The 15,526-nt window shown below is 32.8% G+C and overlaps 1 protein-coding gene across 1 annotated transcript in view; it reads right to left on the minus strand.

Moving 5' to 3' along the window:
* Ptp36E (protein tyrosine phosphatase 36E) overlaps positions 1 to 15,526 on the minus strand; it is a 489,476-nt gene that overhangs the window by 57,223 nt on the left and 416,727 nt on the right. The window contains exon 2 of the mRNA XM_075359821.1: positions 6,458 to 6,573. Within this exon, the coding sequence (XP_075215936.1) occupies positions 6,458 to 6,573 (116 nt within the window). The remainder of the gene's footprint in view (positions 1 to 6,457; positions 6,574 to 15,526) is intronic.

The raw sequence follows: 15,526 nt of genomic DNA on the forward strand, positions 1-15,526 counted from the left end.
AAGTTAAAGATTTCAGACCTTTACTTAGGCCGGATAACATGGCAATTTGATTGCGGTGCTTCTTGTAAATATATACTTCAATATGTAACATATGTTTTTTGTATGTAAGGCTGACGAAACGTTATTTTGAATATTTTAATTCCCTGATGAAACATGTAAGAAATTCCTATTACAAATGTATGGTAAGACGATAATTAAAATTATATAAATGTGTTTTTAGTAAAAAAAAAAAAAAAATTAACAAAAGTAACATTATAGCATAATATTTTATTAAATTATATATCCCCTTTTCTATTTAAATAATCTAAATCCCTTGCGAGTTTTTACAAGCTAAGGATTGATTAATCACCCGTTCTAACTACAAAAAAGACTGATACTTGTACATGTAATTCCCTCGTAGTTTACTGAAACGTTTCATCATATAATACAGTGATTGGTGAAAGCTAAAGATAGTGTGATATTCATATGCCCTCAAAAAATATAACCTGCTTTATATAGGCTTGTCGCTTACCTTTGTAGTAGGTATGATAAATTTAGTTGTTTTAGGACCAAATATCAATCTGCAACCACAATATCATAAAAGTTAATCTCATTAGTTTTTAGCTTGGTGCTACTGTTTAACTCACAGTTGATTTTAACTCAAGTAAACTAAATTATAGTTTAATATATTAGTGTGCTTGTAGGTTTATGCAACGGAATAACCATTAATGAATTAGAAAGTTGAAATTTGTACATTCTACGAAATTTAATAAATTGTATAAAATATATTTAAAATTTTGTGAATTTTTTTTTTAAAAGAATAAAAAATCGAAATCTTTAACTAGTACAGTATAATTTTAATCGTTTAATAAAATAAACAATAAACCAAGTAGTTACAAAGCGAATTCATTATTAAAATAAAATCTTTAAAGTTATAATAAATATATCGTAAAATTAATTAAGAATAAATTCAATCTTCTCTGAATTAATACAATAACAATTATAGTTTGAAACTACAGACAGGTCAAGTATAGTTAGCTTTATGGTCTATATAAATTTCATACAGCAAATAATACAAAAAATCAGTAACATAACAAAAATTTTATGTCTGTATCCCCAATGAAAGTACTTTTTGAAAGCATTATTTTAGTGCTTACTGTAAACTTTTACAAAATAAACAACTGAACTGGTTTTTAATAGAAATCATAAGATGCTTATCTCAAGAGGGAATAAATATTTTGACCTATTTTTCGATTAAGTTTTTGATTTTTGTACATGTTATAAAATGTTAAGGGATTCGTCTTTCAAGATGAGAAAAAAAATGTATGTTATACTTCAATATTTCAAAATACGGAGAAAGTGATTTAGATAAATTAAATAAGAATTTACAAAAAATGCCTGTAGCTTTTTTTTTTAAAACATAAATTTGAAATAAAATGCAACACTGACATTTTTGAATGGTAGTTTAGCCATACATTTATCTTAGAGAATAAGATTTATTTAAGTTTTTTAATATTCAATTTATGAAATGCACAGTAAGCAGTTTATCTACATAATTTCGAAAGGTTCTATAATTATAAATAATTGGAAAATTCGAAATATTTGAAATTAAAACTATTCGAAAAATTCATAATATTAATGATCGAATAATAAAAAATAATTCTAACAAATATGTTACAATAAAGAGAATAGAAAAAAACAACAAAAATTAACGTAAGAAATTATTATCAATAATAAATTATGTAAAAGAGTAAGGTTATCTTTTCCATACAAAAAGGACGGTGCGTGGGCCTGTTCGTTTTTTTTGGGTGCTCACATTTATATTTTAGCTAGTATTGGCGCAGAGCGAACTAATGGTGGTGCACCGGTCGGCTGCGCGTAGAGCACGAACGAAATATACTTCTCGAACGATTTATACTTCTTGATACGAACGATTTATCTAATATTATATTTATGTTTTGGGGATAAAAAAGGAAAATACTGGGGGTTAGAGCTGTGTCAAAAATGCACAAGTCAAGAAACAGCTAAAAATGTTCAGGATTTTAAAGCTTTTAGCTATGAAAGTTTTTGTTTTTGTTAGTATGCTAAATTAATGAACGTTACTTACTTGCAATTGGAAAATAACAAAATCATGCGTAACGAAACACAAACCATGTAACATTTTCACGGCGGGCCGTAGCCCTGCTTTTTTATTGTTAACTATAAGGGATTAAAACTCGTTATATACTTTTTTTAGCTTTATTGGCGGCCTTGATTAACAATGCATTAAATCGACAATTAGTTAAAACGAAAGTGATATTTTATATTTAAAATGGACTAATTAGTAACTAATATGATTATATTAATAAGTATAAATCTGATTAAATTATATAAGTATAAAAAAGTCAAATAATACTGAAAAATTAATGCATTTATGTTACGTTTAAGTACGCAGAAATAAACTGAGTTTTTTTAACAAAAAACGAAGATTTTCCTTTTATTTTAGGTAAAAGTTTTAAAGATATAATATGAATGAATAATTTTATCGCATTCAATGTTCATACCTTGCAGTTTTTGAAACTTTCGCGTACTATTTCAGGCAATCATAACAATAAGCAATTTCTAAATTAGTCGACAATAATAAAATAGAAACAAAAACTATATTCAAACAGAATCTCAGTAAAGGCAGTAACTTTTAAACGGATTTGAACGCAAAATCAATTAACCATATATCTCAGAAATGATCGACCCGAGACTGTACAAGACTACACCTGATTTACATTCATAAATATCATTCTCATTCATCTTATGAAGTAATACGTTACGGTGGTACCGAAAGCTAAACAAAAAAAAAGAGAGAAACTTTATATTTCAATGTATATTATGTTTTATGATTAATCACGTAACTTGTCTGTAACGCGTTTGCCAAATACACAGGGAAATCTTCTCCATAAAAATTACAAATAGAAATAAAAAGCTCTACGGAAAAAATCTTTAATTGAACTAAATACTTGGTTAAGAATTAATTCCAAAAACTGTAACAAAATTTTTAAAAAAATCTATTTTAACAGATATAATTAAAAAAATTTAACGAATTATTAATGAATACTATAAAAATCAATCTTTTTTAGGCAGGGAGTGAAAATTACACATAATATTCCACTTTTAATGATAAAACGAACCAAATTGCCCTGAGGTAGGCAATCCCCATGTCCGGAACACAACATCTACGTTCCACGTCCAGGGCGGCAACAGCTGTACTTATGTACAATACATATAGCTGGCTAACGGGGCTCCGAGTAAATTCCTCGGATGTATTACTTTATTGACCTGTCTCCATCTTCAGGTCAACAGACGGATTGGACTTTTCGGCTACCTGCAGGATATGAACAATTAATTGATTAGGAAGTGGACACATACCAAACTTAGAGCTGGCGATGTGGCGGCCAGGGTCAATGTTATTGCAGGTGTAACGGAGACCCTTCCGTTGTCCACATGCCCCCTGCGATGGCAAGTATGTAGCAATGGTGCCCATGTATGTCGGTGCGTGGGAGCTCTGAAAGCTTCGGTGAGTAGGAGCCTGGAGTCAGTGCAAAGACTGCGCATCCGCTCTCTGCCAGGACATATGCCGGTTCCACCGAAGTACCGGATCGGACCTCCAAGGTTAGTAGCCCTGGAGTGGGGGTGTACCCCGGCGGCTAGCCTTGCTACAGAAGGGATTAACACAATGAACATACATGAACAAACAAACGTGGCAGAGGGTGCACGTAAACACCCTCGTTTAGAAACCTCCGATTCGCCACAAGCGAAGAGGAAAAAAGTAAGGAATCTGATAAGATAAAAAAAGATGCTGATAGAATCAGTAAAGACTTAAAGAAAAGTTTATTTGGCTATAACGTACCTAAGCTAAGATTTTTAATTATTACAAAGGAGAATGGAAACTTCCAAAAAGTTAGTCCATTCTTAATCGCCAGAGAGATTACTAATTGTGCTGGTGGTCCCGTTAAAGAAATCCGAAAGACTTTTAATGGATTGCACGTCGAAACTATCAACGACGTGCAAAGCCAGAAAGTTCAGGCGTTAAAGAAGATCGGTGAATTTGCGGTTTCTGTCCAACCGCATAGCACACTTAACTCATCCAGAGGAGTTGTTGTTTGTCGCGATCTTCTAAATTGTACAGAAGAAGAAATTGTACAAGAAATGTCGAGTTAGGGAGTGACTCAGTGTCGCAGACTAACCATGCGAAGAAATGGTGAAGTTCTACCTTCGGCCTGGCATGTTTTAACATTTAATAGGCCGAACCTTCCTGAAAAGGTGCGAGCTGGCATCCATTGGCTTGATGTACGAGCACTCATTCCGCAGCCGATGAGATGTTTTAAGTGTCAACGATTCGGACACACAGCAGCTAGATGTGAAGCGCAGGAAATATGTATATGTGGAGTGAAAACACATGAGGGTGACCCATGTAAAGACCCTCCAATCTGCGTTAACTGTAAAGGGCACCACAACTGTATATATAGGGCAGTTCAAGGAACTGCCCTATATGTAAATTAGAAACGGCAATTCAGGAAGTTAAAACGCTTCAAAAGGTCAGTTATCCTGAAGCGAAGAAAATTGTTGGTCAGCGTACACCTCGACCATCGACTTCTTATGCAGAAGCAGCGGCTGCCGCTTCCACATCTAAAATTAACGTGGAGCAATTGCTTAACATGATGGCTCCAAGTCTTGCGACGATGATTGAAAGAATCATTGATTCAAAGATTGAGTCGACTCATCGGATGGAACAAACTAAACATGAGAAGACTCAACTCTCCGTCTGACGCCGCTGACATGAGAGACGCACCAGCGCAGTTTAAAACACCAGCCAAACCTGCGATTATTAAGCCACCAACTGAAGTAAGAATAAAAAATCTTGCCTTATCTAGCAAAGAGAAACAGATCACTCCGTCGTCTAGTCATAAGCCTAAAGAAATTGTGACAAGAAAATCTGAATCTACGGAAATGGAGGTGCAAGTTGTTATTGAGAAACCACCAGACGTAGAGAATATAAAACCTGTACCAATAGAGCCTCCAAAAGCGCAAATATCAGCTTCGGTGAGAGCATCTATTTCAGCTTGACCCAGTACTGCAGTAGAGATAGAATCCAGCTCATCAGCCGCGGAGAGTGCATCGCTTGCTAGTTTATATTCCTTAGCAACGATGCAACAGCACCGACGAAACTTTCATCATCTGATGTAAGTCGGCGAACGTCATTGGCATCAGATAGAGAGAATGATGCCATGACCGAGGCCTCAGACACTCTCTCGTCAGAAGTTGAGGCCGTTCGCAGGATGGAAAAACGGTGGAAGAAAGGATGGCCGAAAGGAAAGCCTAGGAAGTAATTTTTTGGATATAAGTTGTAGAAGAATGCAAAATTTTGAACATTTTCGATTCATGAAAATGAATTACTGAACCCTTTTTTTTATTTTTTGAAGTGGGATAGTGGGATGGGGCTAATGACCAAAGTAGTTGATGCCCCTAAACACCTCAACAAAAAAAAACGAACCAAATTTATTATCATAGAACATTTCGCAGTCATAAGCTGAAGACGGGTTTCAGCTGCTTTAACCTTTGCAGCACTAGTACCTGAAGATAGCCCAAAAGCCACTGAAAATGTTACGATATAAGTTTAAACAAAATTATAATAAAATAAATTAGATTATGTTTGACGTTATGTTTACCTGATATTATTAGATTATAGATTATGTTTGCTTGAAATAACAAGAGAAAATGTTAAATACTACAATGTAAAGATCGTGGGATTGATAAATTGTTTATTAAATATTACTTGTTTACATTTATTTCAAACTTATATAATTTAATCAGATTAAAAAGTTAAGGTAATTAAAAATTCCATCAACGGATTGAAAGAGGAGTTAAGGGACATGGTATTCACAAATATTTGTATATTTGTAAAACACACTGCCCTGGAATGTAAGTAATTGTCAATATTAGACTTTTTTCTAGTTTAAATTTAATAACAGTTTATTTTAATACTATAAATATAAATCAATAAAATGAACGACGTTCACAAATCAGTTCATTAAAGATTGTAACAATTTTTTAAAAGACTTTACAAGAATTTTTTTAAAAAAACTTGACAAGAGTCCGTCTGTATACACAAAATCTTAAATGAATTTTTTACTAGCTTAAAAAGTTGATGATTTTATAATAAAATAACATTTATACATCCAATTTTTTTATCCGTCCTGTAACTTCGTTTGTTAAAATAAACATTACAGTTTTGAATGAAATCATTAACAAAACACACTGAAAAAAAAGTAAAAAAAGCCACTCTTTTAGAGAATTGTAAAGTAAATATTATCTCTTCATTATTATAAAAGTATACAAAAGCTGATTGTTAAATATAAATGTCAACAACGTTTCTCTTATTTAAAAATAAGAAACAACAGTATAATAACATATGTACTAAGAGAAATAAATAATACCAAATGCTTACCTGGAATTCAACTTTGTATAAAACTGGAAACTTTCGCCTTTGTTCGCAATGTTTATTGAAGTCTTTCAATGGAATAGGCTTATTAGGAATTGTTGACATAACGCCATTATTCTCTTCTGAAAAAGAAATAAAATTAATTTTTGTTGGTAATTGTTGGTAAAATTGAACAAATTACAAGTAATTTAACTTTAATACATTAACCCGTCAAGTAAAATCTAAGAAGCATATTTTAAATAAAATTCTATCAACCCTTTGATGTAAAAGTGACTAAAATAATCCAGAGAAAATTCAGAATCGAATCGTATTAATAAATTGAATACAGATATCAATTTATCAACTGTAAACTGACGCTAAAAATTAAAAGGCTCTTCTACATAAAGGGCGAGCAAATGGAAAACGAAACACAAACCAATATAAACGGTCGCTTTACTGGTGTCAAGGCACCTTCAAGTTTCCCTTACCATTAAGAATAGGAAAAATTGTAACTCAAACTGGTACGTTACTACATAATTAAAATAGAAATAAATACAAATAGTTGTTTAAAAGTATTAGCTTACTGTATGAAGGGTACAGAATAATGCTCTTCATTTACTACTTTTAGAGGAGAAAAAAGACCAGGAATACTGGGGAAGATTTTTGACAAAATTTTGAATACAAAAATTTAAATAACTAAGAAATTATGAATGGCTGAGATAAAAATATTTTTTTTATTCGTTTATATAAATTTAGTAATTATTCTGAATCCGAAAATCCAAAAATAAGCTTTTATGAGTTTTTTTAAAAATAACTCATAAAAGCTTATTTTGGGATTGTAAGGTTGGAGATATCGTTGGGATGCATGTAACAGAATCAGTTTGACTAAAAATTTCAATTAAAATAATACAGGATAAATGGTGGTGGATTTTTATAAACGTACGGTTTACAAATTCGAAATACAGTAATTATAAACATTATTTTAAATTAACATCTGTTACATTAATTAATTCCAAGCGTTTAAAAAGTTAACTATAAAAATGAAAAGTAAATAATTACACGAATAAGTTATCACACTATACTTTTAAATATTTATCTAGTTTTTTTTAACCCCCAGGACTACCGTTAGCTACTACTTCAGAGGATGAAATGAAATGATAATATTGTAGCCGCGTTAAAATGCCGTGCCTAACCGGGAGTCCAACACGGGACCTCCGGATGAAAGACCGAGACGCGACCACTCGAGCACGGAGGCCGGTAATAAGACCGCGTTTCTAGACGAGGACGCTGCGAAGTTTGTTCACTGTGTCATAGAAAGTGAATCTTAAAAAAGATGACTGTCGCTCTTACTGTATATGTACAATTAGATAATTTCTTAATAATTACACTGCAGAGTACCAAGATTTTTGTAATAAATAATAAATTTATTTTTTTCCCCTAAGACCAATTTATATAGTACTGACATATTTTACCTAAAAATTCATTTTTTCTTCGTTTTTTTTCGGACCATTTTTTAACCACTTAGGGGCAACCGGTAATCGCCTAGAATACGCTGCCTCGGTCGGCCCGAAGTGACATGGCTGTAGACTAGCCCAACCTGCGCATGCAGCTAAACGCTGAATTACCCAACAGGGTCCCTCCTGCTTCAATGAAATATCATGACAGTGTCTTCCGGTTGCCATGATGCCCCACCCCAGAAAGGCTACCCTTCCCATCACTATACCCTAGTCAGGGTCTGGGTATGCACCCCACGCAGACCGCCCCCCCCCCCCGAATCGCGCCCCCTTTATTTAGTTCTGTACTCATGTAAATAAACTGCACTCATAGAAGAACAGATTAGTCATTGACTCATTCCCATAGATACGCAACAGGCCATTTAACCCACATAATTTACGTTATAGACAATTTTACCGTGAGTTTGGATGGCATTTCTAGTTCTGGAAAATAAGTACTGCATGAAATTGTGCACGCTCTTGCTATTCAACGTATTGTTTGACAAACCGGTTGTAAAAGCGTTCTATGATGTCATCCTGTAACATCTTATTCTTTCTTTTTCTGTTTAGCCTCCGGAACCACCGTGAAGGATTACTTCAGAGGATGAATAAGGATGATATGTATGAATGTAAATAAAGTGTAGTCTTGTAGAATTTCAGGTCGACCAGTCCTAAGATGTTTGGTTAATTGAAACCCAACCACCAATGAACACCGATACTAGATACTAGACACCAATTCATCAATTGGTGATACTAGAGTTGATACACCAATTCTAGACCGTGTATCCACGGTCTAATATTCAAATCCGTATAAAAGTAACTACTTTTAGTATAGGATTTGAAATTTGAACTCTCGATCCCGTTACATCAGGATAGAAAGTTCAAAATCCGCCGATCTACGTGGCGGAGTGGTAGCGCCTCGGCCTTTCATCTAGAGTTACCGGGTTCAAATCCCGGTCAGGCGTGATATTTTTAATACGCTACAAAATTTAATTTCCATATTCCTCACACAAGCTTCGAGCTTATGAGGCGATACTAAAAAAAAACCGTTTAGTTGAACTGATTATTAACAAAGTAATAACATCGTGTTATTCCGTAAAAATCACCATGAATCGTAGTAGGATTAGTAACAAAGTTTCGAAAAAGTTAGTAAAAAGATATGTAATACGTTTATTACTTTAATGTGTATTTTTATTAAAATAACAGTAAATAAATAAATAATTAAACTAGAAATGACGTAATAAATAGTATCGGAAAAATATCGTTCAATGTTCAGTGGTCTATTTACTACTAGATGGCATTGCATTAGTACTGACAGATTATATTCCAGAAAAAAGTTTTTTCTACTATTCATACAACTGATAAAAATAATGACACGCTACAAAGTTAGGCCAATTTTGTTAAAATGGCATATAAAACTGGTTGTTTCACTTCATTGATTTACGTAAAAAAAAAATCAGCATGGTGTTTAAGAACAACAAATAAATAATGTTCATTTATTGTGTCCATTCGTTTTTGATAATTCATAAACATAATTTAACTGCATATTTAATGTACAGTTTGAATGTTTACATTGAGCTAGACTGATTTACAATCAACACAATTATTTGACTGGGATATTTCAGTATTTTGTCGTTATTATTAGGTAGGATTCATACGATAGGACACTGTAATCAGCAAATAATCACGGCACATTTTACAATCTGTATGTATTCATTTATTTACTTATTCGATTGATGACTGTTCAAACATTTTATTGAAATATAGTGCATAGATGAAGTAATATTGTAATATTGACTCTGATTATATCAATACGCTTGGTTTTGATTTCCCGTTAACTTATTTACTCAGAATGAATTAAAACTCTTTACTTATTAATGCAAAATCCACTATTCGAAAAGTAATAAAGTAAATCTTTCATTCAATGCGGCTTACATGGTATTTTATTGTAAATAATATTTTATTTTAAGTCAACAGTGTACCGGTGTATGTGATTCTATACATACTATACATGACACGTAAAATTAAATACAATAAAATGATTGTTTAATTATCTAGTAGTAATAATTAATTATTCACACAATCTGAATTGATCCGATAATTTTTTATGCGAATCGTAGAGCCTACCACTGATGAAAATTTTTAACGATATATATAATAACTATATATAAATCGATGAAGGTGATTTTTTGTCAAGAAAACGTCGGCAGAGTCCTACCGAATAGACATTTATAAGTTATTGGATGAAAATAAAGAGATATTTCCTTGTACGAATGCCAAATAGGTACAATAACATAAATAATAAATAGTAATATGCGATAATAATATAAATAAAAACAGTAATTTATTATGAAAGACGTGCCTACAAGGGTATTAAAATTATAGCCAGAAAAATATATTCAACAGACCGTGAATCACAACTTTTTGGACCTTCCTAACTCGTACGAAATAAATTACGTGGTCATGGAGATATGTTAAACAACGAATAAAGTGGAACAAGAGTCCAAAATTATGTATTTTTAGTTCTTTCTTGATGTAAACAGAGTAACATTATAACACTCTCTCCAACTGGCTCGTCAAACAGTGGCGTTCAGTACTCATTTTCAGGGACAAGAAACAGTCTCGTTAAACTTTTATTAACCGAAAATTTAATGATGTGACCATAAATATTGTGGATTAACTGGTCAATCATGTTTCATGGAAACGATTCATTTTCAGTATTAGTAGATTACCTCTACGAGTCCAACTTTTTTACAAGAAGATAAACCTGAGAAAAAAATGTATAGTCTAGTATCTAATGGAGTTTTTATGGTGCCAACGTCGAAAATATCTACCAAAATTTAAAAAAAAATAGCAGACTAGTTTTCGCAATATAGGTTCGCCTAAATGTTACTCAAAAAAATAATGCGTCAAAACAAGTGTCATGAGTACATTACCGTAAATGCTAAAACAGTACAATGGACGGCAACTTAAAATATAGCAAATATTACTTTAAAAGTAATGAAAAAGTTCATGTAACAATTATTTCTCCAATTAACATAGTTTCTAAATACTAACTGCAACACACCAAGTGTGTATATATATATATATATATATATATAGAGAGAGAGAGAGAGAGAGAGAGAGAGAGAGAGAGTGAGTATGCACCAGACAACTTGTAATAAAACGAACAGATATGATCAAATATATGAATCCTTGATTTTCTATATCAACGTGATTTTCTTCAAGTAAACGTACATTAAGGAGCAAAATTTTAAACAATCTTAAATTTAAAAAATCATCCAATTATGGTTCCGTTCCATTGGTGTATCTTCGCTTTGTTTGAAACAAAGGATTCTTTCTATTTACTTTCAGCGTTCTTCAATATTAAGTAGTTAATATTGTTTTTTTTTTATTTGCATTCACCTAAAGAGAAATTAAGAACTGGAAATTATTATTTGTTAAAGCACACTGTTAATATACTTGGTTAAGTTAGTAAAATTGTTTATTTACCAAATCTGATTCTTTAAAGGTATATAAATAAATTATTAAAACTTGATAAAATGCGGCAACAATTTAGGCCTACAGTAGTAGGCAACAGTTGGCCTACAGTAGTAGGCCAACAATAGGCCTACAGTAGTCTACACAAAGGATAGTTTTTTTTTTTTTTTTTTTTTTTTTTTTTTTTTTTTTTTGAGGTTTTTAGGGGCATCGACTACTTTGGTCATTAGCCCCATCCCACTTCAAAAAAAAAATAAAAAAAGGGTTCAAAATTTCACATTTTCATGTGTCAAAAAATGATCAAAATTTTACTTTTCTTATAACTTCTGATCCAATAAAATTACTTTCTAGGCTTTCCTTTCGGCCATCCTTTTTTACGTTTCTCCATTCTTCTGACGGCCTCAACCTCTGATGACAGCGTATCTGAGGCCTCAGACATGGCATCGTCTTCCTCTATTTCGGATGCCAGTGACGTTCTTCGGCTGACGTCAGTTGATGAAACTTTCGCCGGCACTGTTAGCATCTTTGCTAAAGAATCTAAATTAATGTGCGTTGATGTCTCCGCGGCGGATGAGCCGGACTCTATCTCTACTGCAGTACTGGGTCCGGCTGAAATAGATGCTCTCACCGAAGCTGGTCTTTGCGCTTTGGGAGGCTCTATTGGTACAGGTTTTATTTCATCTGCGCCTGGTGCTTTTTCTATAATAACTTGCACCTCTGTTTCCGCAGATTCAGGTTTTCTTGTCACAATTTCTTTAGATTTGTGACCACACGACGGAGCGATCTGTTTCTCTTTGTCAGATAAATCAAGATTTTTAATTCTTACACAAGTTGGTGACTTTACAATCGCAGATTTAGCTGGTTTTTTAAACGGCGCTGGTGTGTCTCTCATGTCAACGGCGTCAGTCCGGGGATGAGCCTTCTCATCTTTACTTTGTTTTCTCTGATGAGTCGACTCAATCTTTGAATCAATGATTCTTTCAATCATCGTCGCAAGACTTGGTGCCATCGTGTTAAGCAACTGCTCCACGTTAATTTTAGACGTGGAAGGGGCAGCCGCTGCTTCTGCATAAGAAGTCGATGGTCGTGGTGTACGCTTATTAACAATCTTCTTTGCTTCAGGATAACTTACCTTCTGAAGCGTTTTAACTTCCTGAATTGCTGTTTCTAATTTATATGTAGGGCAGTTTCTTGAACGACAATTGTGATGCCCTTTACAGTTAACGCAGGTTGGAGGGTCTTTACATGGGTAACCCTCATGTGTTTTCTCTCCACATTTACATATTTCCTGCGCTTCACATCTTGCTGCTGTGTGTCCGAATCGTTGACACTTAAAACATCTCATCGGCTGCGGGATGAAAGCTCGTACATCAAGCCGATGGATGCCAGCTCGTACCTTTTCAGGAAGATTCGGCCTATTAAATGTCAAAACATGCGAGGCCGATAGTTGTTTATTAACATGAATACAACCATATGTACTAGTTATGTTATTTTTTTTCGATGACTATGAAAATTAATAACTCATTTCATAGAACAAATTATAATTGATACTGGAACAGCATTTTATCTTCTTTTTTTGAAGGTGCCGATAACTCGCTTCGAAAAAAAATAAACCGTTAAAGATGTTTTATAATTTTGAAAAAAGGTATCTCGTAAATTGAGGTTCGTTATTTATGAATTTTGAGAATTTTATAACATAACTCCTTGTATTACATTTTAACGGATCTGTACGATTTCATTTCATTTTCGAATTGTAGATTATTTCGATGAGATCATGTGCGGAAGGCATAATTACGAATTGTAGGAGGGAAATTTAAGTTAGTACAGAAAAATACTACTGACATATAACAGAATGTATGAGAATCCATAGCCAAATATTGTTTTTTGAAACCCAATAAATATTAAAAAAATCGGATGGAAATGTTCGCATGTACGTGTGTGTGTGTGTTTGTGTTAGGTGTTTCACAACTATTATCTACAGAACTACACGACCGATTTTAACCAAACTTGGTCAGAATACTTCTGTATGTGGGACATTGATGCCATTAAATTTTCAACTTAAAAGGTTAAGGGGGTGAAGCTGTAAAGCAAGGTCACCCATAGTGTCTCGAGATCTCGCCTAATTAAGGTCTTATTTTTCTTAGACACATTTCTTAAAGATTAAAAAATAATATTTGCACAAAACATTTTGCAAAATCCCACCCTCACCCCAAAAATTCTCCAAAATAAACTAGTGGCTAAGCGAGTATAGTGCGTCATTAGTACCCCCTTTTACCATAAGGAGCAACTAGCTACAAGTGTAGCACTGACGTATTGCTGACGTGTAGTACTGACGTTTTCCTCTGGAACAAGCGTAAGGTATTACTTCACAGGATGAATGGGGATGATATGTATGAATGCAAATGAAGTGTATAATCTTGTACAGTCTCAGGTCGACCGTTCGCGAGCTATGCGGTTAATTGAAACCCAACCACCAAAGAACACCGGTATCCACGATCTAGTATTCAAATCCATATAAAAGTAACTGCCTTTACTAGGGTTTGAACCTTAGAACTCTCGACTACAAAATCAGCTGATTTGCGATGACGAGTTCACCACGAGACTAACCGGTGGGTTTTGCTGTAGTCGTCTGCTATTTGGTAATGTCACAGGTAAGCGGTAGAATTAAATAAATTAATAATATTTAAAATATAAAAAAAAGTATTTAAAGAGACTGCTAGTAACGCCACACTGGCGCGAATGAAATATGGTATGCTCGCGCGCACAAAAAATGTTATATTTAAATAAAATTATATATATTTTAAATTAAGTTGTGTCTAAGCTGTGTATCAGAAAAAAGCCGCGTGACGGAAAAGTCTTACAACTGTGTCGTCAGCTTTTTTTCTGTAAGGTCAATTATTATAAAAGGGAAGTCACATTTCGTTGCTTCGCAAGAATATACAAAACACATCTTCTCAAACACACATACACGCGCATTCGCACCCATGTATGTATGCATGTATATATATATATACATAATATGGAAACGCGCGCGTGTCTACACACGCGCACACATACACACACACTTTAAAGTTAATATTACATTTATAGTACTATTATTATAAAAGGAATATTATTATTATTATTACTGCTACTGAAACCATTGAAGTGAAATCCAGCACTAAACAACTGAACCACATGCGTGACAAAAGTTCATTAAGATTAAAAAAAGAAAGATTTTAAAAAGAAAGAACAAAAAATATATAAATTTTATACACGAAAAAGATAAAGAAGAAAAATGTAAAGGATGTACTGAAAGATGATAAAAGGTTACAACAGTGAGTTGAAAGAGTAAATTTAAAGCAGTGACAAATGGAAAAAACGTACAACATCCTAATCACAGGAGACTTGTCCTAATCATGAAAAAGAAACGTGACAGGACCACATGACCGATTCTAAGGAAATGTTATGATAACAATGAAAATTTAAAAAAAAAAGAAGGAAATCCGTTTTCTAATTTAAAAAAAAGCTTTAGCATGATTTTTGTTTGTAATTACGTTATGATTTATTAAATTTTTAACGATTATACCTGATTTAACGTTTAAATAGGATTTATATACACCTAATTGGGGTAAAATATCTCATGTATTTAAAAAATAATCATATAACACATATCTTTATTACCATACAGATATATATTTATGTAAATGTAGAAATTTATGTAGATATTATGTAGACATTTATGTAAATACTCGTACATAATAATGAATTTTCTGAGATTGGATTATAGTTCTAACCTAATTTGATTTACAATCAATTATATTTAATATAATTTTTCATTATATCAAATATTAATCATTATAGAAGTATAATAATTTTGTCATATACTCGTATGTAATGTCAGATTAAATCAGTAATCTGTTTTAGTCTAAGCTTTCTACAGGAAAATGAACTTAAATATTCAGTTCTTTGTTTGGTACAATATTAGAAATTGATTAAGTTTTATAGGCGTTTATTGGTACAACTGGTAAGATTCTAACTAGTTTTGGGCTACATGTAACAACCTCAGCTTTCTTAAAAAGGTTGAAAAATGTAAAAAATGGAATTTTGAAGATTTTTGAATAATTTAAATTATTTGATGTTC

Source organism: Lycorma delicatula, chromosome 3 (genome assembly GCF_047948215.1).
Source record: "Lycorma delicatula isolate Av1 chromosome 3, ASM4794821v1, whole genome shotgun sequence".
Lineage (NCBI taxonomy): Eukaryota > Metazoa > Arthropoda > Insecta > Hemiptera > Fulgoridae > Lycorma > Lycorma delicatula.